This window comes from Lissotriton vulgaris, chromosome 1_1 (assembly GCF_964263255.1).
Source record: "Lissotriton vulgaris chromosome 1_1, aLisVul1.2, whole genome shotgun sequence".
Classification (NCBI taxonomy): Eukaryota; Metazoa; Chordata; class Amphibia; order Caudata; family Salamandridae; genus Lissotriton; species Lissotriton vulgaris.
In genome coordinates, this window is record NC_141685.1 from 1,116,901,755 (window position 1) to 1,116,928,093 (window position 26,339).

Here is a 26,339-nt window from a genome sequence, read left to right on the forward strand (position 1 = left end):
ACATCTTGAGAATTCCTCCTGCCAATTGAGACAATTTCAGTTGAGATTTAACCTGTTGGGGGCCCCAAGACAGGTTTTCATTTATCGTGACCCCTAGGTACTGAAAGGTCTGTACCCTCTCCAGTCTAACTGATCCCAGAATAGGCGTCGGGCGGGTGGATGCCGGCGGATTAAAAATGATAAATTTCGTTTTGTCCGCGCTAATCTCCAGTCCGCGGCAATAACAGAAATCTGCAAAGCCGTCCAATACACGTTGGATCCCCATGGGAGACTTGGAAAGCAGGAGGGTGTCGTCGGCGAACATGATCGCTGGCACCCTCCTGCCAGCCAGCCTGGGTGCATCATTATTGGGGACCGCATCCAGATGCGATATTACACCATTCACATAGAGGCAAAACAGGGTTGGTGCCAAAACGCACCCCTGCCTCACCCCCCTGTCAACTAGGAATCTAGATGACAGCACCCCGTTCCTCCCACTTCTGACCTGTGCGAAGTTCTCTGTGTGCAGCCTCATCAGAACCCTCAATATTTCATACGGAACGCCCAGCTCCAGAAGCACCGCCCAAAGTGTTCCCCTAGGCACTAGTTCGAAAGAGGACCGGAGGTCCACAAACCATGTAGAGGCTGTCACCCTCTATTTTTGCCGTTTTCCAATAAAGTAGAATAAGGCGAAAGATCTGATCCATGGTGGATGTGTTCCTCTTGAACCCAGCTTGATACGCGCTGAGGACATCATGTTCCTCCATCCACTCCTGCAGACGATCCAAGATGAGCCGTGCGAAAAATTTTTGGGGAACATCAATGAGGCTAATGGGCCTGTAGTTGGCTGGAAGCAGAGGAGAACCCTTCTTAAATATTGGGACTATCTCTGCTTCCAGCCAAGTACCGGGTACCTCCATGCCTCTTAGAACTGCATTAAAAAGAATGTCAGATAGGGTCCCCAGATCCTAGGTTGGTGCATAAAAAGGTCACCAGGAAGTTTGTCGAGGCCAGGAGCTTTTCCAGAGGCAAGCTTCCCTATGGCATTACAAACCTCCTCTACAGTGAATTCCAACTCGTCTAGCTGGACAGTTAAAATTACGGGTGCCGGCATAATTTCCAGACCCAGTTCAACGGAGTATAGGGCTTTAAAGTGATCTTCCCAGACCCCGGCCTCTAGGTTAGGTTCTATCGCAGATCTAGGTTCTCCAGACCCTGTGCTAACTATTGCCCAAAATCTGCGTGCATCCCTGGAATCTAAGGCGGAGGTTAGATTGCTCCACCTTTCCATATCCCACTCTTTCTTCGCGTGGTTCATTGTTTCCTTATATTGGAGTCTCAGAGTGCTGGTTTTATGTTTATCACTCCCATCCTTAAGAGCCTTAAGTAGCTCAGTTTTTGCCTTCCTGCAGGAGGCATTGTACCAGGAAGATACAGGCGCCCTTCACCTCCTGCTAGGGACCTGGGGATTAAAAACTTCAGCTAAGCAGACTACCAATTCCTGGTGCATGGACTGCAATTTGTCATTAAAATCTGGCGCCAGGGGTTGGGTTGTTAGAGCATTAACCTTCATAAGAAGAGGTAGAATTGTATTATATAGTTTGGGTAATCCATCTAGGGATGCCACAATTTTCCCCCACTTGACCCTGCGTCTGTTGTTAGTAGAATCATCCCATCTCCTAGAGCTGCCACATCTTCAATTTCATTGTCCTTTGGTCCAGGGAAAACCATCTTCAGACTTAATGCATTATGGTCGCTGTCGGCCCTAATGATTACCTCAAAATCTATGAACTTGGACCACAGCCGTGTCTCCACCAAAATGTAATCCAGTCGTGATTCTTGGCCCTTTTTGTTAAAAGTGCGCTTTGACTGGATGTGGGAAGACGTCTGACTGTTACAGGCCCTAATCGAATTATTTAAGGTTAGGGCCATAATCTGAATCGCCAGAAGGGGCCAAGACTTAGAACAAGGCGACTGCATTGACGGAAATGCCCAATGTTCGTCCTCACCCGTAAGGGCTCCCTCGTTCAACCCCCGCAGGGACTCAAAGAGGCAATTTAGGTCAGCAGCCACCATAAAATAGAGATCACTACTAAGGGTGTTCAGGAAGTGCGATAACTCCTCAATAATATTAGACTTGTTAGCCGAACTTACCGGGCGTGAATAAACATTCACGATGGCAAGTTTGAAAGAATTGGGACACTTCAAGAGCACGCACTGAATATCATCAGAATGGGTGGGGATAGACTCACCCGTGCAACCTAGGTGTAAGCCAACCCAGGTCATAAGGCCCCCAGATGGGCATCCCTTTCCTCCCCAGCGTGCAGGAACATGGAAAGCCACAAACCCCACTCTGTGTTGTTCCTCCCTGGCCCAAGTCTCCTGGAAGAGACTAATATTGTTTCTATCCACGAAAGCGCATCACTCTGGACAATTTAGTTTGTGTGGTAAACCTGCCACCTTCCATGACATTATTAACATACACCTCGAATTACTAGCATTCGAGCAAGTAGTATCACTCCCCATTTGGACACCTTCACTTAAAGATTCTTGAGGCGACTCTAGTGCCTGGACCAGCTCTACATTCCCCAGGCCATCCTTACCAGTTCTCAGGCTGCTCCCCTGATTACAGACCTGGACCAGGGGTTCAGGTTGATCGCTTGACAATTGACTTTTAGTTAACTCCGCAACACCCCCCAATATTGCTGTTCCTACTGAGGATAGTACCTAATGCTTCCACCCCGCTAGAGTTAAGTCAATTGACCTGTTCCAGGCCACTGTACCTATTATGGCATAACATTTGGGTCTGTACAAATGGAAATCGGCCATGCCTACCCTTCTCAACCCTTCCCACACCACAATGTGTTACCAGGGACCATCCGCCTTCTAAGTCTAACAAATCATTGGAAGGGTAAAAATACGAGAGTGGACGGGATTCAATGATTGTCCCAGGACTATAATGCCTCCAATTGCAAATATATTCTACAGTGCGTGGTTCCCTAAAATTCACCAACACACAGTCACCAGTTACAGTTTTGGGGCTATGTCCCACCCAAGCCACCCTACGTACCATTAATATTTGGTAATGTGAAGGGGGAGTGGTCTGTTCTTATTAAGCCAATAGGTGACTTTGTTTGTACCAACTACTTTTTGTTGTAGTCATTATTATTGGACATTGTTGTGCAACCTCAACTTTAATTGTTCTTATTTATATAAAAGGCAAACGCCTACTATTACTTAGGACTTTTGTAGCACTCAAACTGCTGCTGTTATTGCATTGCAGCACTAACGGTAGTCCATGATTGACTTTCCAAACTGTTCTGTGGCTTCCATTGAAGACCGTAGTCTAATGTTTTTTATAACAGGAGAATTTTCCCACTATTAGTTGTCTGGTTTGTTTCCAACGCTAAATGTTTTGCAAGATTATTATTTTTAAACAGCCATACTACCCAAATGTGCACATCTGGTAGGTGTAGTTTCCAGAAGCATGCAACGATTACGCTGGCTTGACATCTTGATTCCCCACATGTTGTGTCTGCCTGGCAAGGGCTTAGATTAGACCCCTAAATCCATGCCATCGTGGACACTGTTCCCAGCCCTGATCTTTCGCATGACAACCTAATGCATTTTAGAAACTGCAGTCTTGATTTGCTTCCATTGACCCAACTTTGGTAACCCACCAGTTAAAAATGAATTGTAGATGAAAAGCTCAGGACTGGACACTCTGACATGGAGTAACCATTTGCAGTCGCCCTACAATGGTGACTCATGTTTATCTGTCCATGTAGATGAGTAACGAGTAACTTGCTACACAGTTTGACGAGAGGGAAAGGATGGGTTAGCATGGGGGAGCCAGCTTTCCTGGCTGCAGGGGTGATTGACAGATCTTTGCCCCCATAGTTGTACCTCTAATCTGAGCTGCCTTGTAACCCAGAAAAGGTTTCATTATCAAAGGATGGATTAAGGAAGATATATTTGATCACCTTAAATACTTTAACATTTGTTTGCTACCTTAGTGGTCCAGTAAAATCACTTTTCTCAAGAAAGGCCCGGTGTCTTGCTTTTCTTTCCAGGACCACATCGCTGAGGTTTGTGCACTCATGTGGTTGTAGAAAATAAATGCCTTAACTTTTTATCCATCCTCAAAAATATTTCTACTGGAATACAGGCCTTCCAAATGCCTGCTTTGAGTGGCTCTTAAAACATATTTTTATAGAGGCACGTTGTTATAAGTACCGTAAACACATGCTACTAGTACCCAATTTAATGGTACTCCGTTTACTGACCTCTAAGGATGAAAGGTTGACTGGACCTTGCCAGTACTAAACTTGTACAATTTAGATTAATGAAGGTCCTCCGTGATCACGTAAGTCACTTAATCACACTGTATTATCCATTTTAGTTCCGTAGTTTAATTTTACTTAAACCATGTTTATTAAACTGAACAGTTTGTGTTCTGCATCCTAATTGCAGTTTGCACTTGCATCCCACCCCGCGCCTCCCTCATGGGATTGGGAAGGCAGACCCAATAGCTTATGCCCAAAGCTTTGATTCAGGGAATAGAGGTGGGAGACCTAGAGATGTTAGGATTCCGCTGTTTGGCCACGCTCAACACCACCTGGGTTTGCAGATGTTACAAATGCCGGAAATGCATGGGCTTGCAAACACTGAAATCCTTCTAGTGTCTTAAACTGTTTTGTCTGGAGTTTTCGGGGAGTGAGACTAGAGCTGTAACTTGCACACACTGGCGATTGCTTTAGCCTGCCTCCTTGCTTTCGTTGATTCTGTGTCCCTGTGACGGTCTTGCTCCTACTCACTGAGGGTTCCTGTAGGCCAGTGTTGTGGTTGTGTTGGCTGGGAGTGCTGTACTAGTCCTGGGTCTTGCTTAGATTTGATGTGGTGATCATGTCTATGGCGTTGCAAGAAGCCCTCGGTAGGCCCACTCAGTTTTACCGCAAGCATACTTTGGCAGAAATCCTGATTACGGGTTTCTCTTAGGTAATTTTCGCATACTGGTGACAAAATAATATCGCACACTCTGACGGCATAGGTGTGCTGCGGCTGCATGAGGCGCACCTGTACCTCGAACTACTGCAAGACTTCAGAAACTATGTGGAAAAAGCACATTGAGCAGGCATCTCGCATAAGGTCTGTGCACAAAGGCATAACTAACATAACATTTTATTCAACTGCCTAAGTGCAAATTTCACAGAAATTGGGTTCGGGAAAAAAACTACACAACTGAGCATGCCCTGTGCTGTGCGCGTTAATGCGATTAGGGAAAATGGGTACCTGCCAGTAGTAAAAGACATTTTATAATTGGACGATAGTAGGCCTCTCCTACACCCAGCAACAAAACAATGAAAATGCCAGTACTGATTGCTCTTTCTAAAGAGGTTATACCACGGCGCATGACCACTTATCACTGACAGCCGGAACTATTAAATAGTTTTTATTTCAGATACTTTTTCTTTTTCACTAATATCTTTTTTAGAGAGTCACATTTGAACAATTATGTACAAAAATTACAACAACACGACCACACTTCTTAAAGAAACATGCAAATAAACAAAAGTCCAATAGTCTGAACTCGTCTCATCAAACTCCTTTGCACCAATTCAATCACCCAGAAGTTTCCTACTACACTGGTATCATACCACACATACACCCACCATTGGTCTCCTATCACCTTTATCACTTTCTTAGACCAAAGTGCCACACCAACAAAATACAATTTTGACTGCTAGTCTTTGGGCATTAACACAAATTGCAAAACCATTCCAAGTTTAACAAGGACAAATTTACAAAAATGCACAACAGTGACATTAAGCAGAATGTTTGTTTGGAAATCAACAACTCCCGTTTGGAACCCTCTTCAATGTGGGGTTTTCCTCAGGACCAAAAAGTACATTTCTTTACAACTCAAGATCTTCAAATCTCCAATGAACAACTGATGCATTTTTTTTAATAGAACATAGCTGGGTCGTGTCTCAGAGGTCCGCGTGGCTGAAAAATGGCAACGTTTCTGAATACAGAGTGTGGATAAATGAGGTAATTTGTCTCATGACCTCTCATTAACTTGGAGAGCTCTCATATTTTTGCCTTAAATCCCGCTTCGTCTGAGGGTGGGTATCCGAGTCCAAATCACTCCATTGGTTCTTCTTTAATTGGAATCTGAAATCCTGGCAAGTCGTTGCCAAACGGCTTCTCCCGTGTCTCTTCCTTCAAACAGCCTCGCGGTCTCCTACACCGAGGCCTCAATGGCACTCTGCCGACTACACTTATGAGTGCATGCCCTGCATATCGCTCAGTCCTTAAACTCGTTGCACGTGTTCTGCTTTCAGAGATAGGTGAGCCTCGAAAGGCACAAGTCTGGTTCAGAGTCTCTGCCCTCTGAGTGGTGTGCTGCTGGGCAGGAAGCAACTCTAGCGCTCCTGGACCCTAACCTTTGCGCTGCTGGCAGCAGTAAACACATCACTCTAGAGGTCTACTTTGGAACTGGCTTGTTGCCATTTATAACTCAGCAGTGGTGCTACGTGTGTGGATCATTGTCCTCAAGGTGAGTCCGGGTGGCTCCCTACATCCCATCCAAGCCTAGATACCTGGCATCTCTCTCACCTGGAAACACATGAAGTTGTGGCGCCTTTGGCTAGGTGCAGAGTTCGACTTCGGTTCATAGTGCTGACTCTGTTCCCACTGGGAGGTCAGAGCTGTGCTAGACTTGGCTTCATTGGTACTGTCTGGGGCTTTTTCTGGTCTCTGCGTTGCTGGTACTTTGTGCCCTTCCACCACAACTGTTTGGCTGGTGTTATCGGGACCTGATGGTCCATCTCCCTCTCCTCCGTTCTTCTGCTGGGTGCTTGGTTGTGCGGGAACCACAAGATGTTCCTCATTGTGTGATTCTGGTTCCATTCACTACTGTCCCTTGTCCACGCTCCTTTTTCAAATGGGGAATGAAATTTCCACCCTGGGTGGCGATCCCTTGCCAGGACAGTCGCCCACCTTCTGATGCCAGTTTCCCAGTGTCACCAGGTACTCTCCAAAGTCTTCCCCTTGCAAAGGGGGACCGTTGCCAGTCTTGATCTCAGGGAGGCCATAGTTTGCAAATGTTTTTTCTAGCAGAGGCTTTGTGGTTGAACGCCATTGTGGTGACCATTTCTACAACAGGATACTTCTACCAGCCATCAACCAGGACCATGGCTAGCCTCCCGTCGGGAAGCTTCCAAAATTAATATTCACTCTCTCATGTAGTTGTTGGAGCATCCTCAGTGGCCACTGGGGAGGCGTCACAGGGCTCCCCATGATTGGACATGTTTGACAGCTACACAGTTTCCTCCACCTTTCCATCCATGACGGGGAACCATACTTTCTCTCTTTATGGCTTAAAGGAATCCCTTTTCGGTTGCCTCTCATGATGTCCTCTGCCAAGAAGCTCAAATCATCTCTCACTGTTCCATAGTTTGGATAGTCTTGTCTTCTCTTTGGGATGCTATTGGTTCATGTCTCTAGAAATAGCCCCTACACATTCCCACTGATGGCCTCTTTGACCCGCTGGAGGCCATTGTCTGCCGCTCACCTGCTGTCCTTCAGCGTCATTGCCTTTGGGCATGAGGCAATTGTCACCATGCAGACGAACTCCTAGTCATCTCAGTCAACACTTGATGTGCCCCCTGGTTTCAGTGGATGTCTGGAGAGGTCATCTGGGTTGCCTGCCCCAGGCCTGTACGTCGCTCTGAACCAGTATGGTAGCAGTTAGCAGTTGCACCGCCCAGTGCTCAATTCAAGGGGGTGGGTGAGGTGCTGTTTCAGTAAAGAGGTTTACCAACAGCTTGTGATCCATGATCACTTTAAACTTTCATCCGTAGATGCAGAGATGAAAATGGTGACAAGCCCACTTAATGGCCAAGGCTTCCTGTTCAGTTTGCACATAGTGCAACTCCGTGTTTGTGAAGGCACGACTTGAGTGCCAGTGGGGCCTATACTACTGGTTCTTGCTCCTGTGTAAAGAAGGATCCTAGTTCAAGTGGGCTCACATCTCCAACTAGCTCAATCTTTTTGTCAGGGTTGAAGTATGCCATCGGGGCATCTGCTAAGAGTTTTCATTATTTTGTCAAGTTCTTCTTTCTCAACGGGGCCCTACTCCCATCGGACTACTGTCTTTATAAGCCTTCGGAGTGGTTCAGAGGCTGGCCAGATTTGTGAGGAACTTGCCACAGTACATTACAATGCCCAGAAAACTGTGGACTTCTGTACTGTTCTGCTGTGCTGGCGTTTCTTTTATTACAGTTGACTTTCTGGGGGTCAACTTGCAGACCTTCATGGGAGACTACCAACCCAAAACTCCACCTTGGGTTTGAACAAGGAGCACTTGTCTTTGTGCAGGGTTATACCACAGTCTCTTAATCTCTGAAGGGCGGCCTTGAGGGGCTTGTGGTGATCCGCAATGTGACTAAAAAGATCAAAATATCGCTGATATTTAGTACTCCCTCAAGTCCTGACAGGGTTTCTCTGATAGCATTCTGGAATACTTCTGTTGCCGAAGATATTCTGAAGTTCAGTCGCTTATAGCGTCAATGCCACAAGCGCATTGAAAATGTGATTATCTACTGGCTATCCAGCTGGTGGTAGCTGGTATTAAGGTTTAACTTAGAAAACAATGTTACCCTATTAAGGGCTGATAGCATCCATCATTGGCGTGATGTGACGCTCCATACGGATTGCACGGTTGGGTAGCCTTCTGTCAATTCAAACCCTGATAGCTCTAGGCTGTTTGGGTTTTTCAGTGATCACCATTGACACCCATGGGGTTGCCCTGAAATCTTTTTGATTATGTCCTTTTCTTTCGAGTTTGTCGAGTTCGGTCTCCACCTTTGGGCGTAGATTAAACCATACCCACCTGTCTCAGGGCAGTGGGTTGTATGGTCTTGTCTATGTGAAGCTTTTGGGGGGGGGGGGGTTGCCCTTACCTGCACCCAAGCCCACTGAACAGCTCTGAGAACTGCTCCGAGATGTTGCCCACCTGGAGGGCGTGGAGCTCCTTGGCAAAAAAAAGGCAAAGATCAGGTCTTCAGACATAACATTTGAACAGGGTACTTTCCCCTTCCTCCACCACAAAGTGTGTTCTGATCTCTGTATTCATGTTGAACCACTGCTTCCATGGTCCCTACCAGGACCAGTGGCTCTGTCTCTGTACACACAGATTCTTGTGTGCGAGAGGTGAACGTAGTTGTAGCAGTAGATCCTGCCTGAGGGTCATTACATTAACAGATGCCCCTGTAGCGATTAGTGCGGGCACGGTCGTGCCGGTGATGACTACCTTTCAGCAGGCATGCAGCCTTTACTGTGTGGTCCATATACAAGATGAAGACTTCTTCCTCCCCTGGATATACTGTTCCAGCTGTGTCCTCTGGTCTCCAGGCTCAAATGTCACTAGCTGTTGGGGACTGCTCACTGATAGGTGCTGGACTGCTCTGGCTGGCGGTCTTCTGCCCCGACTCCTTCGGTCACCGTTACTGCAGACACTGGCAAAGTAGTTCTGATTGCCACATGCAGAGCACGTGAAGCCCATGGCCGGACATTTCTCCATGGGGTGATAATCCATGCCACAGTACCTGCATGACGCCTCTGCATTTGGGCTCATTATGCCTCTTCAGGATTGGGGGCCCGCTTCGGACTGCGTCCACTGCCTCGACCTAGACGACTGTCATTCTCTGTGTGCTACCACCTCCTGAACCGCTGTTGAGTGCCATTTCAATTTTGTCTGCCCTGTCGATGGAGGGATCGTGGATTCGAGCCATTAACAGTATGTTCTCCAATGTTATCCCTGGTTGCAGTGGCGTAGCAAGGGAGGAGTGGGGGGTCGCAACTACTAGGAGTGGGAAAACCACTCCTGCCCTATGATCAGAGAAGGCCCAGCTGAGCAAGGACATAACAAATAAAAAGTTAATAACTATGATTTATTATCATTTTATTTTACCCTTTGACCTTCTGAGTGGGGCAACGCTTTTCTGCCTTAGCGCAGGAGCAAGCAAATTAGACAATCCCTGGAGTAAACTCTTATATCTTATATATTAGGAGTCATGAAGAAAGGTGACTTATTGGACACTATGCTTTTATTATCTTCACAACAGGTACAAGTGTTTCTAACATATACGATCAACCAAGGGACCGCCTAACAAAAGGCCATAGTTGAACTAGAAAGAATAGAGCAGAACAAACAAGACCCATACAAAGAATTTTAAGGTAAATAAAAAAGGAAAAGAAGCAGGGCATAGATAGAAGTAAGGGGATGTAAATTTCCATACACTTACTGTCCCCAGAAATAGATCCAATATACATAAGAGGATCATGGATAGGACTACATCCAGCCCTAACCCGCAATACAATGGATGTTTTGAACTGTCAGTAAGAGTTGCGCAATAGTAGGAATGGAGTATGAATGGAATATGAGGGAATGTTGGATTGTATGGAATAATTTAGATTTGCTTAAATAATCTAGCAGGGAGAGGGAAGGATACCCCTAAAAGCTCACTGTGAAATGTAATGCACTTTCTTTTGCCTTTTTAAAAATAAAATGTGATGTACATCGTGATGTGGATAATAGAAGGCTAAAGCCACAGATAGAAAGAAGGAATTTTCTTCAACCAATGTTATATGTTGGATGTTCTCAAGAGGAGGCTAAAGCCATGAATTGAGAGATGAAATGTTCTTTCACTTATGTCTTTATGCATGTTTTGCACAGTAGCTGAAATTTGTCTTCTTTCTCGCATAGACCATCTGTGTAATGAGGAGAAAAGTGGCCCCATATCGAATTTTGTCCTGAGGAAGGTGGTTCTATTCACATTCTCTTAAAACCACCGAAACGCGTCGACGCCTTCACACCTTAAGAATCCAAAAGAGCCAGGGACATTTAGATAAAGAAATCTTTTTACTACAAGTTCCATATAAATCATGTATGGCGAGTGGATCAGATGAATGTTTAAACAGATAATTAACTGGGGTTCTATTGCGCCTTTTCTATTGTTTATTTTGTATTTTACTATTTAGTTTTAGGATTTTTGAATGTATTAAATGGAAAAAATGTTTTTATATATTGATTGTGTGCACATTTTCTGAATATTTCCGAGATTTTAATGAACTCAGGAAAAAAAGGCAAAATAATTTTTAATAAAACAGTGTAAGCCTTACATTTCAGTCTGAGAGCTTATTTGGGATCTGGATCAGCACATTTAGTGCAGTGGTATTGACTAGTTGTATGGTGTGATTACTGAGGAGAGTCTCTGGAATTACTGTGTGAAAGGATACAAGAGTTTACTCCAGGGATTGTCTAATTTGCTTAGTTGTCTAAAGAACCCTGTTCCCTGGAACGAGTTGGGTTATCTCTCTTTTAAGTTACCTTAGCCCAGGAGCCGCCACTGACTGTCCCAACAAACAGTGGTATCAGCAGCTTGTGGTCCGTGATTACGTTGAAGGTGTCCGTACAAACGTAGATGAAAGTGGTAGCAACCACACTTGATTAGCAAGTGCCTCCAGCTCTATTTAAGCTGACCTTTTCTTTGTGTCGGTTAGGGCCCTACTTAGAAATTCGAGGCTCTAGAGTTGTCATAGTACTCGTTCATGCTCTTGGATTAGGACAGCGTCCACTCCTACTAGGCTAATGTCTGCCAGTTCAGTGATTTTTTTTTGATTTTTTTTTTTAGGTCTCGCTGGTGTTAGTTGCGTCCAGCGAAAGACCTATTGTTGTCGACTTGCCGGGAATGTTGGACAGGGAATGGGAACGCGCTTTCCCTCAGCGATTTCACCTCGTGGGCGCGCACGTCTAGCCCGGCGCCGTGCACATCTCCTGTCCCACATTCACAGCAAGTCAGCCTTTCGCCTCTCTTAATCACGTGCGCACACACACAGCCACACTTATATATACACACACACACCCCGCCCCACTCACCGGGCTACAGGTCCCGTCACGCGGGGCTTCCCTCACTTGCATCGGCGGCCTCTGCTCCTCCTACGTGCCTACAGCATTTCACAGCCTCCCCTGGGGCGGGACTTCTGCCCTTCTGGTCCAGTCACTTTGTGGGCGCGGGCTTCCCGCAGAAGGTGGAAGTCCTGCTCCAGGGGAGGCTGTGAAACGCTGTAGGAGGCATACGAGTGCTGGAGTCTCTGGGATAACAAATTTGGCGCTCCCGCCAAGTTATCATTTGCTCTAGGAGTTTAGCATCGTTTTCGATCATTCTCTTCAACTGAGCAAGAGGCACTTTGTGTTCAAGCCTCCTGCTGTGCCCTTCAGAACCTGTCAGTGACCTGTTGCCAACCATGTCCTCCACACACTAGCAGGAAATCAGGAACAGAGGCTGCTCAGGTCTAAGTGATCAAAGCGATTATTCATCTGAGAGCCCAGCCTGGAGGGGGGAAAAGCTGCACCACCTTCTGGGTGTCAGTCTGTGCAGAGGGTGACCGCCCCCTCCCTCCGCCTCCCCCCCCCCCCCCCCTCCATCCCCCGTCACTGGGTAGCTCTCCCTTAAGGCTCCCCAAAGTGGAACAGCAATTTTATTTTACATTTTTGATTGCTATTACTATTAGCCCATGTTTGTTTCATTCAAAGTATCGAGCTCAGAAGCTTGAAAGGCTGAGATTGCCCTGCCAGGACTCAAACTCATGATCTGAAATTTTCAGTTGTCCTCACACAGGATGTTTGCAACTAAAATGATCTCTGGAAATTATGCAATCCTGTCTTCCATTTAGAATAATATATTCGTAGCAGAGTTTTTGTTCGAGACCGTTATTTGTTACTCTTCTCACTTATACCTCTGGCATCTATAATAAGAGGCAGATGACTTTTCAGCAAGGCTTGCAACTGCGCTCAGTGGAGTCGTTTCAATGAAATAAGAGGTAGTAAAAGTGATATGACATGCTCTTTGACCCTTCCCACTGACATCAAAGTAAGTGGCTTCTCTTGCCTATTAAACCCAGGATCCGGCCATCGTAAGTTTTATTTGTGTTTGTTTGTTTTAAACACGTGATCTGTGGTTTAATTTTCAATAGCAGGCAGTGCAAGCTGCTACTAAGGGGGTTACAGTGTGTCCTCTAACTACCCCTGTGCAACACCCCGGATGCTTGTGGGTGTGGGCGTAGGAGTAGGCGGGACAGAGCACAGGATAATAATACTCTTAACACTCACTCCTGAGTCCATTTAACCCAGTAATTGGAAGGTGTAGGACAGTACATTTTTTCAGTTCGCCCACCTTTAATTACTCCACAGGCGGACTGACCTTCTGCGCCATCAATTCTCTTCTCATTTGTAGACTTCAGTGTATGTTTGAGATGGCCAGAGGTCCAAGTAAGGAGAGCTTCCTAAAATGTCTTCATCACCTTCTCTCTTGCCACATTGCCAACCATATGCCAGCCTTTTTCAAGACTCTCAGTCCTGCCTTCTGCAGTCATAGGTGAGCAACTAACAGGGCATTGGCTATTCTCGATCTAGCTTCAGATTTTTGTTTACAGCCCGGTTCTTGAAAAAAAATGGTGGCTTCTCCTTCAATTAACTAGCCCATGTCTTGAGTGTCTCCCTTCAAACAGCAAGATATCAGGTGCTTATCTTTCACCTCCTATATCGATTTGATGTCATTTTTGGACATCGAATGCTGTAAATACTTTACTTCGGTGAGACATGGCCCGTACTACCACTCTAGCCTTGCACTCTTGTATTGAGTTTGCTTTTTTCCACCACTGAGGCTTCCACCATGCTACTCGTGCAATGTTCCTGAGATAGTAAGAACCCTTGGTAAGGGCACCTCAAACCTAGGCCTTGTATGTGGCTGTGCTCATCACAACTATTGAGGAAAAATGGCGTATGTTACTTCCTTCTGTTTGAGATCCACCTTCTGGCAGGTACAAAATGGTATCCATTGTTGACCTGTGAATGGCAAGGCACTAGCGTTCCTGCCAAGGTGCTCGAATTTTATTTCTCATCCTCCATAGGTTTTTTAAAAATTTGTGTAGAGTTTTATATAGCGCAAACTTGACCAAAATCCGAATCTGTTATCGGAGTGCTTTACATAGCACTAGTTACGTTACTCACACTGCTGCACGCCTCACACTGCTGCACGCCTCACACTGCTGCACGCCTCACACTGCTGCACGCCTCACACTGCTGCACGCCTCACACTGCTGCACGCCTCGCACTGCTGCACGCCTCGCACTGCTGCACGCCTCGCACTGCTGCACGCCTCGCACTGCTGCACGCCTCGCACTGCTGCACGCCTCGCACTGCTGCACGCCACACACTGCTGCACGCCACACACTGCTGCCCGCCTCACACTGCTGCACACCTCACACTGCTGCATTACTCATACTACTGCATGCTGCACACTGCTGCCCACCTCACACTGCTGGACACTGCTGCATTACTCACACTGATGCATGCTGCACACTGCACACACTGCTCACACTGCTGCACGCCTCACACTGCTGCACGACTCACACTGCTGCATGCCTCACACTGCTGCATGCCTCACACTGCTGCACTCACACTGCTGCACTCACACTGCTGCACGCTGCTGCATTACTCACACTGCTGCACGCCTCACACTGCTGCACGCTGCTGCATTACTCACACTGCCGCACTCTGCTGCACGCCGCACACTGCTGCACGCCGCACACTGCTGCATTACTCTCACTGCTGCACGCCACATACTGCTGCACGCCACATACTGCTGCACGCCACATACTGCTGCATGCTGCTGCACACCACACACTGCTGCACGCCCCACACTGCTGCACGCCTCACACTGCTGCACGCCTCACACTGCTGCACGCCTCACACTGCTGCACGCCTCACACTGCTGCACGCCTCACACTGCTGCACGCCACACAACACCACCACATCACTTAGGGACGCCACCACATCCCTCTCGGGGACGCCACCACATCCCACTCGGGGACGCCACCACATCCCACTCGGGGACGCCACCACATCCCACTCGGGGACGCCACCACATCCCACTCGGGGACGCCACCACATCCCACTCGGGGACGCCACCACATCCCACTCGGGGACGCCACCACATCCCACTCGGGGACGCCACCGACCACATCCCACTCAGCCCAACAACAGCACCTGTGAATGGCAAGGCACTAGCGTTCCTGCCAAGGTGCTCGAATTTTATTTCTCATCCTCCATAGGTTTTTTTAAAAATTTGTGTAGAGTTTTATATAGCGCAAACTTGACCAAAATCCGAATCTGTTATCGGAGTGCTTTACATAGCACTAGTTACGTTACTCACACTCCTGCATTACTCACACTGCTGCACGCCTCACACTGCTGCATGCCTCGCACTGCTGCACGCCTCGCACTGCTGCACGCCTCGCACTGCTGCACGCCTCGCACTGCTGCACGCCTCGCACTGCTGCACGCCTCGCACTGCTGCACGCCACACACTGCTGCACGCCACACACTGCTGCACGCCTCACACTGCTGCACGCCACACACTGCTGCATTACTCGTACTACTGCATGCTGCACACTGCTGCCCGCCTCACACTGCTGGACACTGCTGCATTACTCACACTGATGCATGCTGCACACTGCTGCACGCCTCACACTGCTGCACGCCTCACACTGCTGCACACCTCACACTGCTGCACACCTCACACTGCTGCACACCTCACACTGCTGCACTCACACTGCTGCACGCCTCACACTGCTGCACGCTGCTGCATTACTCACACTGCTGCACGCCTCACACTGCTGCACGCTGCTGCATTACTCACACTGCCGCACTCTGCTGCACGCCGCACACTGCTGCACGCTGCACACTGCTGCATTACTCTCACTGCTGCACGCCACATACTGCTGCACGCCACATACTGCTGCACGCCACATACTGCTGCACGCCACATACTGCTGCACGCCACATACTGCTGCACGCCACATACTGTTGCACGCCACATACTGCTGCATGCTGCTGCACACCACACACTGCTGCACGCCTCACACTGCTGCACGCCTCACACTGCTGCACGCCTCACACTGCTGCACGCCTCACACTGCTGCACGCCGCACACTGCTGCACGCCGCACACTGCTGCACGCCGCACACTGCTGCACGCCGCACACTGCTGCACGCCGCACACTACACAACACCACCACATCACTTAGGGACGCCACCACATCCCTCTCGGGGACGCCACCACATCCCACTCGGGGACGCCACCACATCCCACTCGGGGACGCCACCACATCCCACTCGGGGACGCCACCACATCCCACTCGGGGACGCCACCACATCCCACTCGGGGACGCCACCACATCCCACTCGGGGACGCCACCACATCCCACTCGGGGACGCCACCACATCCCACTCGGGGACGCCACCGACCACATCCCACTCAGCCCAACAACAGCACTGTCCTTGCTTACTACCAACAAGCATTGCCATAGCCAATAGGACTCTCATTAGGAAAGTGTAAGCTATTGGCTTTGTAAACTACAATGCTATTAATTTATATATTTCCAAAGCCAACACATATTTTTAAAAATTGTCATTTACAATACCAATAGCTCACACATTATTAATGCGAGACCTATTGCATTGCAAATGCTTGTGTTTTTTTGGGGTGGGATCAAACTATGCCATTTTTGTGTAATGCAGACTGGGTATCTTGACGTTGGTAAATGGCTCTTCCTCCTAGGCATTCCACACCCACTTGGCATTGGTTATGGCCCTCAAGGGTTCAGAAGGGGCATCCAGATTAGGGACGAATGTGCTGCAGAATGTAAAAATGCCAAGGAAGCTCTTTGACTCTGGTGCTAGTGGGCACAGGCGCTCCCTGGCTGGCATTTGACTAGCGTTGGGCTACCTTCAGCATCATTGTGAAAACGCATAAACTCATTTTGTCTAATTGGGGGGGGGGGGGCTGGGAAGGGGGGCTAATGGATGTAAAGATTTGTCTGAAGTCAGATCAGCGTGTCTTTAAAACAGCCTAATCCTCCAAAAAGGGTGAAAGTCTTTGAGGAGCTCGTTCACTGGTGTTCATGTAGCGGATGGGAAAATCACACTAGGCCCCAGCCCTGCAGTGTGGTAGCCTAATATTGTCCCTTTCCCTTCTGTGGTCACCTGAATGTATGCTTGCATTTCAGCAGCTCCATTAAAAACTGTTACATTTAAGACTCTAGCCAAACTGAAGGGCTGTTCCTAAAGCTGTAGATCTTGGATTGCAACGAGGCTAAAGGCGGATGAAATTAGAGGTCCCGATACAGTTTTCTGTCCATACATTTACAGGTGCTCCTGTGTCCATTAACACCCTCACTAGCATGCCTGAGATAAAGTTGTAGATGGCTGGGGCCGTAGTCCAGTCTTTCCTTGTCTGTGTGTGAGACTTAGAAGACCTCTTCATTGCCTCGCCGGGAGTCTACTTCCCCAGTCTTCACTCCTGCATATTCCAGCAAAGTGGTTTAATATTCCACATTTGGAGCCCCCAGGCAGGCCACTTCTCTATTGCATGAGCATCTAGCCCACAGTTTTGACATTTCTATTTGTGTTTTGTGACTCAGCCATTTGTTGTTTGAATAAGGCTTCTTACTGCATAGAATTTTTTCCTTCGTTGACCAATGTAGCGTCTCCATAGCAGTTCGTCTCTGCGCCTCATTTCAGAGCTGCCTCAATTTCATCTGCCTGGCTGTAGGAGAGTTACCAAGTATATTCTACACAAAAGAGGCCCAGAGGAAATTTAAAGACCGACCAAGGCCGATTCCCCACTCATCATTCTAAGAAAGGGATACTCCAGTACTCCAATAACTTACTAGACCTAGGGGCCCACTATTGTGTTGGATAGTTCACAAGACCTGGCCAATATCAATCTCTTCCAATATAATCCCCGGTTGGCTTAATAGTAGCCATCGTAACACAGACTATCTGCTTAACTTATGATCTGAGCTCAGACTTCCTTCTATTGGTGTAGGTGCTGGCCAACTCCCCTAGTTTGTGTATGAAACCCATTTTAGTGTCTCCATCAGCTTGTAGCACCTTGAATCATTCATCATCCAGGTTGAGCCGTGGCTCATGCAGTCATCTATGCATTGTAATCCTGCCCCAGGGAGGTTCTCAAAGATTATTTCTTCTCCCACAAAGTGTAGCAGTAAGAACCTCTTCGTCACTGTGCTATCTGTCTGTTTCGAGGCTATGAAGCCATTGTCTAGGATGCTGACCGTGTCTTCAATCGCGGGACTGCTGTGGGTGGGTAGTCAATTCATTGATTGGTGGTAGTGCCATCATTTATGTGTGTGGCAACCCCCTACTTGCAGGTGTGCTGCACATGGTGCTGCTGGATGCTTTATATACATTTAATTATTTATTTTTCTGCCTCCCTGTGGGCCGATCTTCAATCCTGATGGACTTCACCCTCCTCACTCCTTTTTTACTTCCTCTATGCTTTTCTTCAGTACTCCCGATCTGTTTTACTGAGGTCAGACAGATGGGGTGGCTGTCTTTGACCACACTGGGCTCACATCCTATTTGACCGGATGTCTAACACTTCCCTACAGCTGCGGCGAGTAAGTGTGGCGGCAGACTTCTGCTCTTCCTCTTGCCTGAGGGCACACTCACTGATATGATGGGGTGAAAGCCCCTGCTTCCAACTGGCACATTGAACAAGCGAGCTTCTAAGGGTGCACGCCTGCATCGGCCTTCTGGTGGGTCTTCCTAGGGTGGCTGGGACCATGGCTTAGCGGGTGGGTGCAGGCGGTGTTGCTATGCTCCACCCTTTCATTCTTAGAGTGGGCGGGCTCCCCTTCATTCTGGTCTTCAGTCAACACTGTAGCATTGGCATTTGCAGGTGGACCAGAATGCAAAGCATCTCTGCAGGGGTCTTGCTTGCTTCTCCCGTGCAGACCCGTCACTGCCTTTCTAGTGTAGCTGAGCTAGCTGGAACATCAGTGGCTGCAGGCGGACTAGGACGCAAAGTGCAGTTCACAAAACTATACAGGACACTGCATATACAGTACAGGAGCAAGCACAGAGCAGCCACGCTCCTTACAAGGCCACCAGGGTGCATGCAACATCCTACACATGATGTAGGAGGCTGGATGGCTCCCTACAATAAGGTTTATAGCCACTAGAGATAGGTGTGTGTGTATGTGTATGTATGTGTGTGTGTGTGTGTGTGTGTGTGTGTATATATATATATATATATATATATATATATATATATATGGTTTTTTTTTTTTGCATTAACCTGATTTACCGGAAGGAGTTACATGAAAAAAGGAGAGATCAATTGGCACAGTGAGATCAAGCTGAGAAAGAGGGAGAAAAGGCAGGAAAATGACAGAAAAAATGAGCACGATACCCAGACTGGCAGTCAGATTGGTAGAGAGGGGGCTAAGGGAAAGTAAATGTAAGACCAAGCGAGAAACCGGGATAGACTGAAACGGATAGTGATTTAATGTGAATAAAGTGGTGTGCAAGAGTGAAAGTATGTATGGGGCTAAATGTATGTGGGTAAAAGGCAATCTTGGAGCCAGTCCTGCATCATGGAAAACTGAAGCTTTTCTGTTTTGTCTGCTCGTATTGGGGCTCTTCGAGCCAAGCCAGAGCTCGGATTTGGTGCTCCATGAGTTCCTTGGAATACCCATCTATATCTGCTCTCAATTATGGTTTCCGTGCTTTGGATATGGTCTACTTCACTACGCTTAAAACTCAAAGTACTGCTCACCCTTAAGTTAAATGCACACATTGTGCTTTCAGTATGTTGACTGCTCCCGGTCTTAATTGCCAACCCCTTGCAGGAGCAGCTTGCCTCCTCCCTCTGGAACGACCTCCCCACTCCGATTCGGGGCTCCTACTTTCTGGAGGAGCAGCTCCGCCTGCAAGAGGACCGGGCGGCCTTTGAGGAGCAGAAGCGCATCTTCCAGGAGGAGAGGAGGAACTTCACGGAGGCCGCCATCCGTCTGGGACGAGAGGTGAGGCAGATGGGAAGGAGATGTTACGAGGAAGCTGGAGTGTCCGGTCTGAGGACTGGAGTAAAACAAGAATGCTTGGGCTTGAGATGGGTGAATGAGGTGGTGTAGTAGGGGCAGGGTAAGGTGAAAAGATAGACTGGCGAGTTAGGAAGGCTGTGTGGGCTACGGTGAGATTGAAGGAACTTGGGACAATGAGGATCACATGAGGTGAGCAAATGTGTCTAAGGAGGGTGCAGCACCAGATGCTGAACTAGACTGGGACAAGGGGGCTGAGGCTTGAACTGTGGGATGCAGAGGCTGGTGCATGAGCTTGAGGCACATAGGGCAGACTGGGATATGGATGGCAGGGACTGGCTTTGGTCTGCTGTTGAGAATTAAATGAGACTGGTACAGCCTGGCTGCAGGAAGGAGGCTGAGGTGAGGTGTGAGGATGAGCAGAATGACAAGGAAGCTCAAGTCGGATTTAAGTGTGATGTAGGCGGACAAGAAGTGGTCCCGCAATCTTGACACTGCCCTATCATACACCGTCCCAATCCTCAAACACTGAACTTTAATGTAACTACTTGGGTTGAAGCTGAAACCATTTTGGTAGCCCAGTTCTCTCAAACCATCACCATCCTCCGTTGCATGAAGATTCAGTTTGCCTTCAAAATTGTCTATCCGCCAGAAATGTTGTGACCCCCTCTCCTTTTCTATCACTCCTTCTTGGTCCCTTTCTCTTCCATCAAACGTGGTCTCCTTTCCTCCACTCCCTCCTGACCTCCATGTGCTCCCTTCTTTCACCATCTGAATTGCACAACATACTTTTTCTTCCATTACTCTTTTTTTCTCCTCCCACCCTTCTCTCAATCTTCCCTCATCTGTTTCAGAAGAAGAGGTTTGACGAGGAGCGGGGACTGCTGGCTAAACACTGCTTCCTGAGCTCCACTTCGGAGGTGGCAGATGCATATACCCCACCCTGGACCAGGGGCTCCTCACAGGCTACGTATAGTGAGTGTGCTGTAATGGGATCAGAACTGGGACACTTAGGGTGGATGATTGCTCTGATGTCGCTGGTATGCAGACGAGTGAGCTGACCAACCCCACACCTGGGGTACCAGCCTCACAAACCCCTGCTCTTCATCTACTTATGTTAGGGACTTGTATATTGCTGTATTGTTGTTACTGTGCTCTCGCAATGCTGTCAGATTCTATGAGTAGGTATTGTAGCTGTATTTACAAAGTGCTTCATAACCCTGACTGGGAATCGAAGAGCATTTGCAAAGAGATAGTGCTGCTACACTGTGCTTGTACTTTGAAGAGAAGAGTGCCTGTCAAGTGGTCAACACCGGTAGTGTTTCAATGTTGTGCCTGAGGACCTCCGTAGGTTAGTGTTGGGGGATAGAACAGGGGGGCCTGGCCAAATGTTTCATCTCTAGCATTACTGCATTGCCTACTGAGTATTGTGTGACCTGAGGGCTGATTTTGCTATCTGCTGTCAGTTGTGAGATTCAAAAATCTTGAAGGTCAGTGCTGTACAAGGCAGATTAAGGATAGCTATGTCCGGATGAAGCGTGAACACTCTGTGCCTTGAGGTTTAACGCAGTCTACATTGAGCTTCCATGATTAGTGTAAATCAAGTGGTGGCTCTGTCTCCATGGAGTCTGCAAGCTTTGTCAATGCTAAAGGGTGGTGCTGCAGTCAAAGGTTGGCATGCCATGATGGATAGTTCTGCTTCCCAAGTTGATATTGTAGATCTGTTTGCCTTGAGGTAGCTGTCTGCAGTGAGATTGCAATGTTACTCAAGTGGGCCCACTGCTACTACCATGTCATTTTACCATGAGGAATAACACATAAAATATTGATCTACTAAGCAGGTTACCTTTGCTTTCTACCCTAGCCATTGAGGCGCCGACCCGTCCAGACTCCACGGTGGTGATCAAGCCATCTTCTACCTCCTTCTCGAGGCACCACTCCGCTGGTTCCTCCACTCCTAAATGTGTGTATGAACGTCGACCACTAGCACGATCTATGAGCACCCCCAGTACCACTGAGGCTTACAGACTGCCGAGATTCAGTCTGGAACAAAGGTAAAGGGTGGGGTTACAGTGACACAAAACATTTATGGGGAGAGCGGGAGGTCCCTCTAGAGCTTACAAGTCTTAAAATAATGGGGTAGATGGCGCTACTGCAGAGCTCGTAGTCAAACAGGTCTTGAGGCACAGAGTGCAAGTTAAGGTAGAGCTCTATCCAGTACATAATGTGCAGTACTGTGTAGCAATGTCTTACTGAATATTCCTGTTATTTACAGGCTTTTGGCCTCAGTGGGGTCTGAGCGACCTGAACGGTGCAGTGGTTGCAGCCCACGCATGGAGTACAAAAAGACTCCCGCATGGAACAGAGGAGCACCTATGGAGGTCTTGAGTAAGTGTTGCATTACTACTTTAACACTGTAGAAACCAGGGGACCCATGTCTCCTCTGGGTTTGTGGTGTTGCCCTCTGAGGACAGAGTAGTCTCTGTAGAGTTCTCTTTATCTCTTGTGGAATGAAAAAGGTCTCCTGCATGGCTCTATTGAACATGCGTTCCTGCCTTAAGTTCACCATAGGAAGTTGGGCGACGGTTGCTGCTTGATCACATGGCTCTATACAGCGATACGTAGTCACACTGGCATTTCATTAGGCTCCCTCCGCACCAAATGGGTAGAGGACTTAAGGTTGCTCCACAACAAAGAATGGGCCCAGGCACTGGCATACCAGCATGCTGTCTTGAGAAACGCAAGATTTAAAAACCTACAGTTCCACATACTTTACCTAGCGCCGACACAACCAAACAAGCACTTTCCTACTGCACATCTAACATGCCCCTGCTGCTGGTCGGATGAGGCTGACCTTTGTCATATGCTGTGGGCCTGTCCTGCCCTCCACACCTTTTGGCTATATGTATGTACCACATTGCATGACCGTCACCAAACTCATTGACCTCAGTTCCTGGGAGGCATGCGCCCTTGGTGTTTTTAAACGCCGAAAATGTCATGCAGTCCACATATGATTAGCGAGCCTAGCTTTACTGCTAGCCAAACAAACACTTACAATGCATTGGAAAGCGCCCACTCCCCCACCCTTAGCAGCCTGGCGCGGCGCTGAAGTGGGTAACTGCAGAGGGAGCAGCCATTATGAGGAGGCATGCCGCATTTACAGGCACCCCATCTCTCCTAAATGGACACTACTTTTCCAATTGCTGCATCCTAGTATCCCAAAGGACCCTGCCTCTGACTCCCCACACATGAGCCGCTTAGATACATGCTCCCCCTCTCATAAGATACCCTCAGTTTCACTGAGGTAGCACTCTGCGTCCCGTCTGCCTGCGAAAAGTACACAGGACACATGTTCATTACGCTTTCATCCACTGACTGCGCCACTCCAACATCTTGCGCTATTCCCCTCTATCCCCCTCTATCGCAATCGTACACAAATACTTACAGCACTCACTAGAAGTGCCTCCGACCCTGCCCCTTTCCCCAGTTCTTCAACTTGGTTCTTGTTGTTGTTGCATTTTGTGTTATGGCTCGAGTTCTAGTGGGACTCCAACCAACACCCGTTGTGCATGGAACACTTAACTTCAACAGCAATTGCTGTTATCCAAGGCTGTGTATAACTATTCCATGCTGTATTACTGACTTTACTAGAATATGGAAAATCCAAATAAAAAGAATATATATTTTTTTTAAAGTTCACCATAGTAAGTTCTATAGATTTGTTTTAGTTTTTTGCCTTTGTACACAAGAAGAGTGCTCACTAAGAGCGTGTCCTAAAAGTGAATGGGAACTAAAGCGGGCTCTCATCTGGAAGGGCACACCACGTGCACCCTCCTGCTGAGGACTGTCCGCTCACCTGGCTGCTGTACATGAACAGTGGTTGCAGCCACACATAGTGGCAGTGCAGTCACCTGCCAGAGACTGTCCCCTGCTGGCTTCTCCTTATTTTTTTAAGTTGGTCTGCTAGTCAGCCAAATTGTATCATTTGCGTCAACCATGTGACGCATGCTGTTTGGGTGGGTAACTTTACTGTGTAGATGTCTCGCATGTCTGTTACATATGGCTATGGTTACTCATGAATGCTTTTAGATTTTCTGACACCCAAAATTACAAATGGAGGTCCATGTCCAAGACAGCAGTGTAAATTGTAGGGTTCCTCCAGGACATTCCTTTGTATTGGCGACAGTAGTTTGTGAAGAAGAGGTGACACTGGGATCTTTTGTGTATTGGGAAATATCACGGTCCTTTCTTGCTCCGTTGTCCTATGGAAGGGCTACCTCCCACTCTGGTAGGTTACCTAGTATTTAAGTGGGGCATCCTCTTCCTCTTCTGGCCCCATGATCCGAGTCTCTCCTGACAAGGCTCCCATCTCCAGCCTCCCTTCCTGGGGACACCAGAAGACAGACATTGGCTAGATCAGTCTGTGTTGAATATGTACAAGGTCAGAGTATTTTGCTCAGTCTTGGAGGAATAAGCAAATGGCAGGAACTGCCTGAAATTGATCAGAGAACTGGACTTTTGGAATACACAAACCCTGCCTCAATACTAACATTTAAGAAGGGACAACCTTCCCGCCAGTGTGCCAAGATGTCTCTACCAAAATCCTCCCATCCATGGCGACAGACACTCTTCTGTGTTAAAGTTGGAATGCTGACTGCAAACTCCCCTCTGCCAGTTTCCAGATCCGAAACTTGAGGACTTGAGCGGCTGCTAGGGAGGGGCTGTAGTAAGGAGCTCACGGGCTCCTTGGGAGGGGCATTGGGTGTGCTGTGCACGTGGGAGTCTAATTAGAATAGGAGGGCAGTGAAAGAGCCGAGGCAATAATAAACAAACTGCCAATGCAACTCAAGGCCTGTCTCGCTTAAGCTAGAGTATGAGCTCTGGGAGAGCCCAGACTAGTCACCGCAACCTCTAGCTACAGCACAGGTAACCTGTGCTGTAGCTAGAGTTCCCATGGCTGGGATTGCTCACATGTTCTACAGGTTTACCATTGAAGAGCCCATGTGCTTGGAACTGTGAGGCACTGAAAACATCGTAACATGTTCTGTGCTGTACATCAGTGCACCTGAGCATAGCTGCCCAGGTTTCAGATTGCTTATGTGACATTTTCATAATTTCAGTGTATTTGAGTGACATTCGACTATGAGTGACACTTTCTCGCTAACTGCATGTCACCCAGTCTTGGTAGTAGTGCAGCACAGCCCAGGTTGGACACCTGTTTGAGAAACAAATTAAACTGAGATTCCCTGCCTAAGCCAGCCTGTACCTCCCAGGCTGGCCACCAATCAAATTAATGGCATGCTCAGATCATTATCAATTGAGTCTGTCCAGGCCCTCTGCCATGTGGGACCCCAGGCCGACTACACGGTGCAAGAGGGGCCCAAGCAAGGATCTTCTCCCTGAACAGTTATCCAATTATGCCTCTTTTACTGCAGTTTAAACGGACCTCGTTTTTGGTATGTATTCATAAGTTTCGTTTTTCGGCTGGACAACCACATCTGTTTGATACTATGGTACTTTAAGCAGGGGTGCTTTTTTACAATAATAGGTAGGGTGTATGATTTTTTTTGTTTTTTTTGTTCTGGTCTTCAAATCGCTGAAGTTCATTTGGTTTGCATATGAGTTTCTGTGATAGCAGAATCATATATATATAAATATATATATTCACTGAAAAAACCATAGGTTTCACACACGTTATAGTTAGGAATTAGCATTTAAAAAACCTTAGAAATTCACTGAAAAAAAACATAGGTTTTACACACGTTATAGTTAAAAAATTAGCATTTAAAAAACCTTAGAAATTCACTGGAAAAACCATAGGTTTCACACGTTATAGTTAACTGGACATTTCACTCATACAAAACCATTGAAATTCACCCGTTATAGTTAACTATAACTCGCGCGCCCGCAATGCACTGCTGATGACGTCACATATGACATCACTCATGACCTGGTCAGTGACATCACTCATGACATCACTGATGACATCTCAAATGACATAACTGATGACATCATCCTTGTGACAGTGGCAGTCCTCCTCTCAGCGTAATATAACCCTTGGTACACACATTCAAAAATAGAAACAAAAATTTTCAAAAAAATGGAGATACCAATACCAGTTAGAACAACCTATTCAGTAATTCCAAAATCTACATAAACATCAACTCATTCACCAATAGTTCTATATAGGCACTCGTACATGTACTCACTCATCATATGTACTCCTACACCTATACATATTATTATACACCGACACTCATCTATAAAGTTACTCACACACATACTCACACATGCAAATAAACTATCAAACCTCTATTTACTTGCACATACAGCTATACACCCACCACTACACTTCCTTCTACAGAAACATACACATACTTACTCTTTTAA

General features: G+C 47.4%; 1 protein-coding gene across 1 annotated transcript in view; it reads left to right on the forward strand.

Moving 5' to 3' along the window:
• The window catches only part of LOC147748721 (uncharacterized), a 121,736-nt gene that overhangs the window by 87,994 nt on the left and 7,403 nt on the right, over window positions 1–26,339 (forward strand). The window contains exons 5-8 of the mRNA XM_086963687.1: window positions 19,761–19,934; window positions 20,804–20,924; window positions 21,814–22,003; window positions 22,225–22,337. Of these exons, the coding sequence (XP_086819813.1) occupies window positions 19,761–19,934; window positions 20,804–20,924; window positions 21,814–22,003; window positions 22,225–22,337 (598 nt within the window). The remainder of the gene's footprint in view (window positions 1–19,760; window positions 19,935–20,803; window positions 20,925–21,813; window positions 22,004–22,224; window positions 22,338–26,339) is intronic.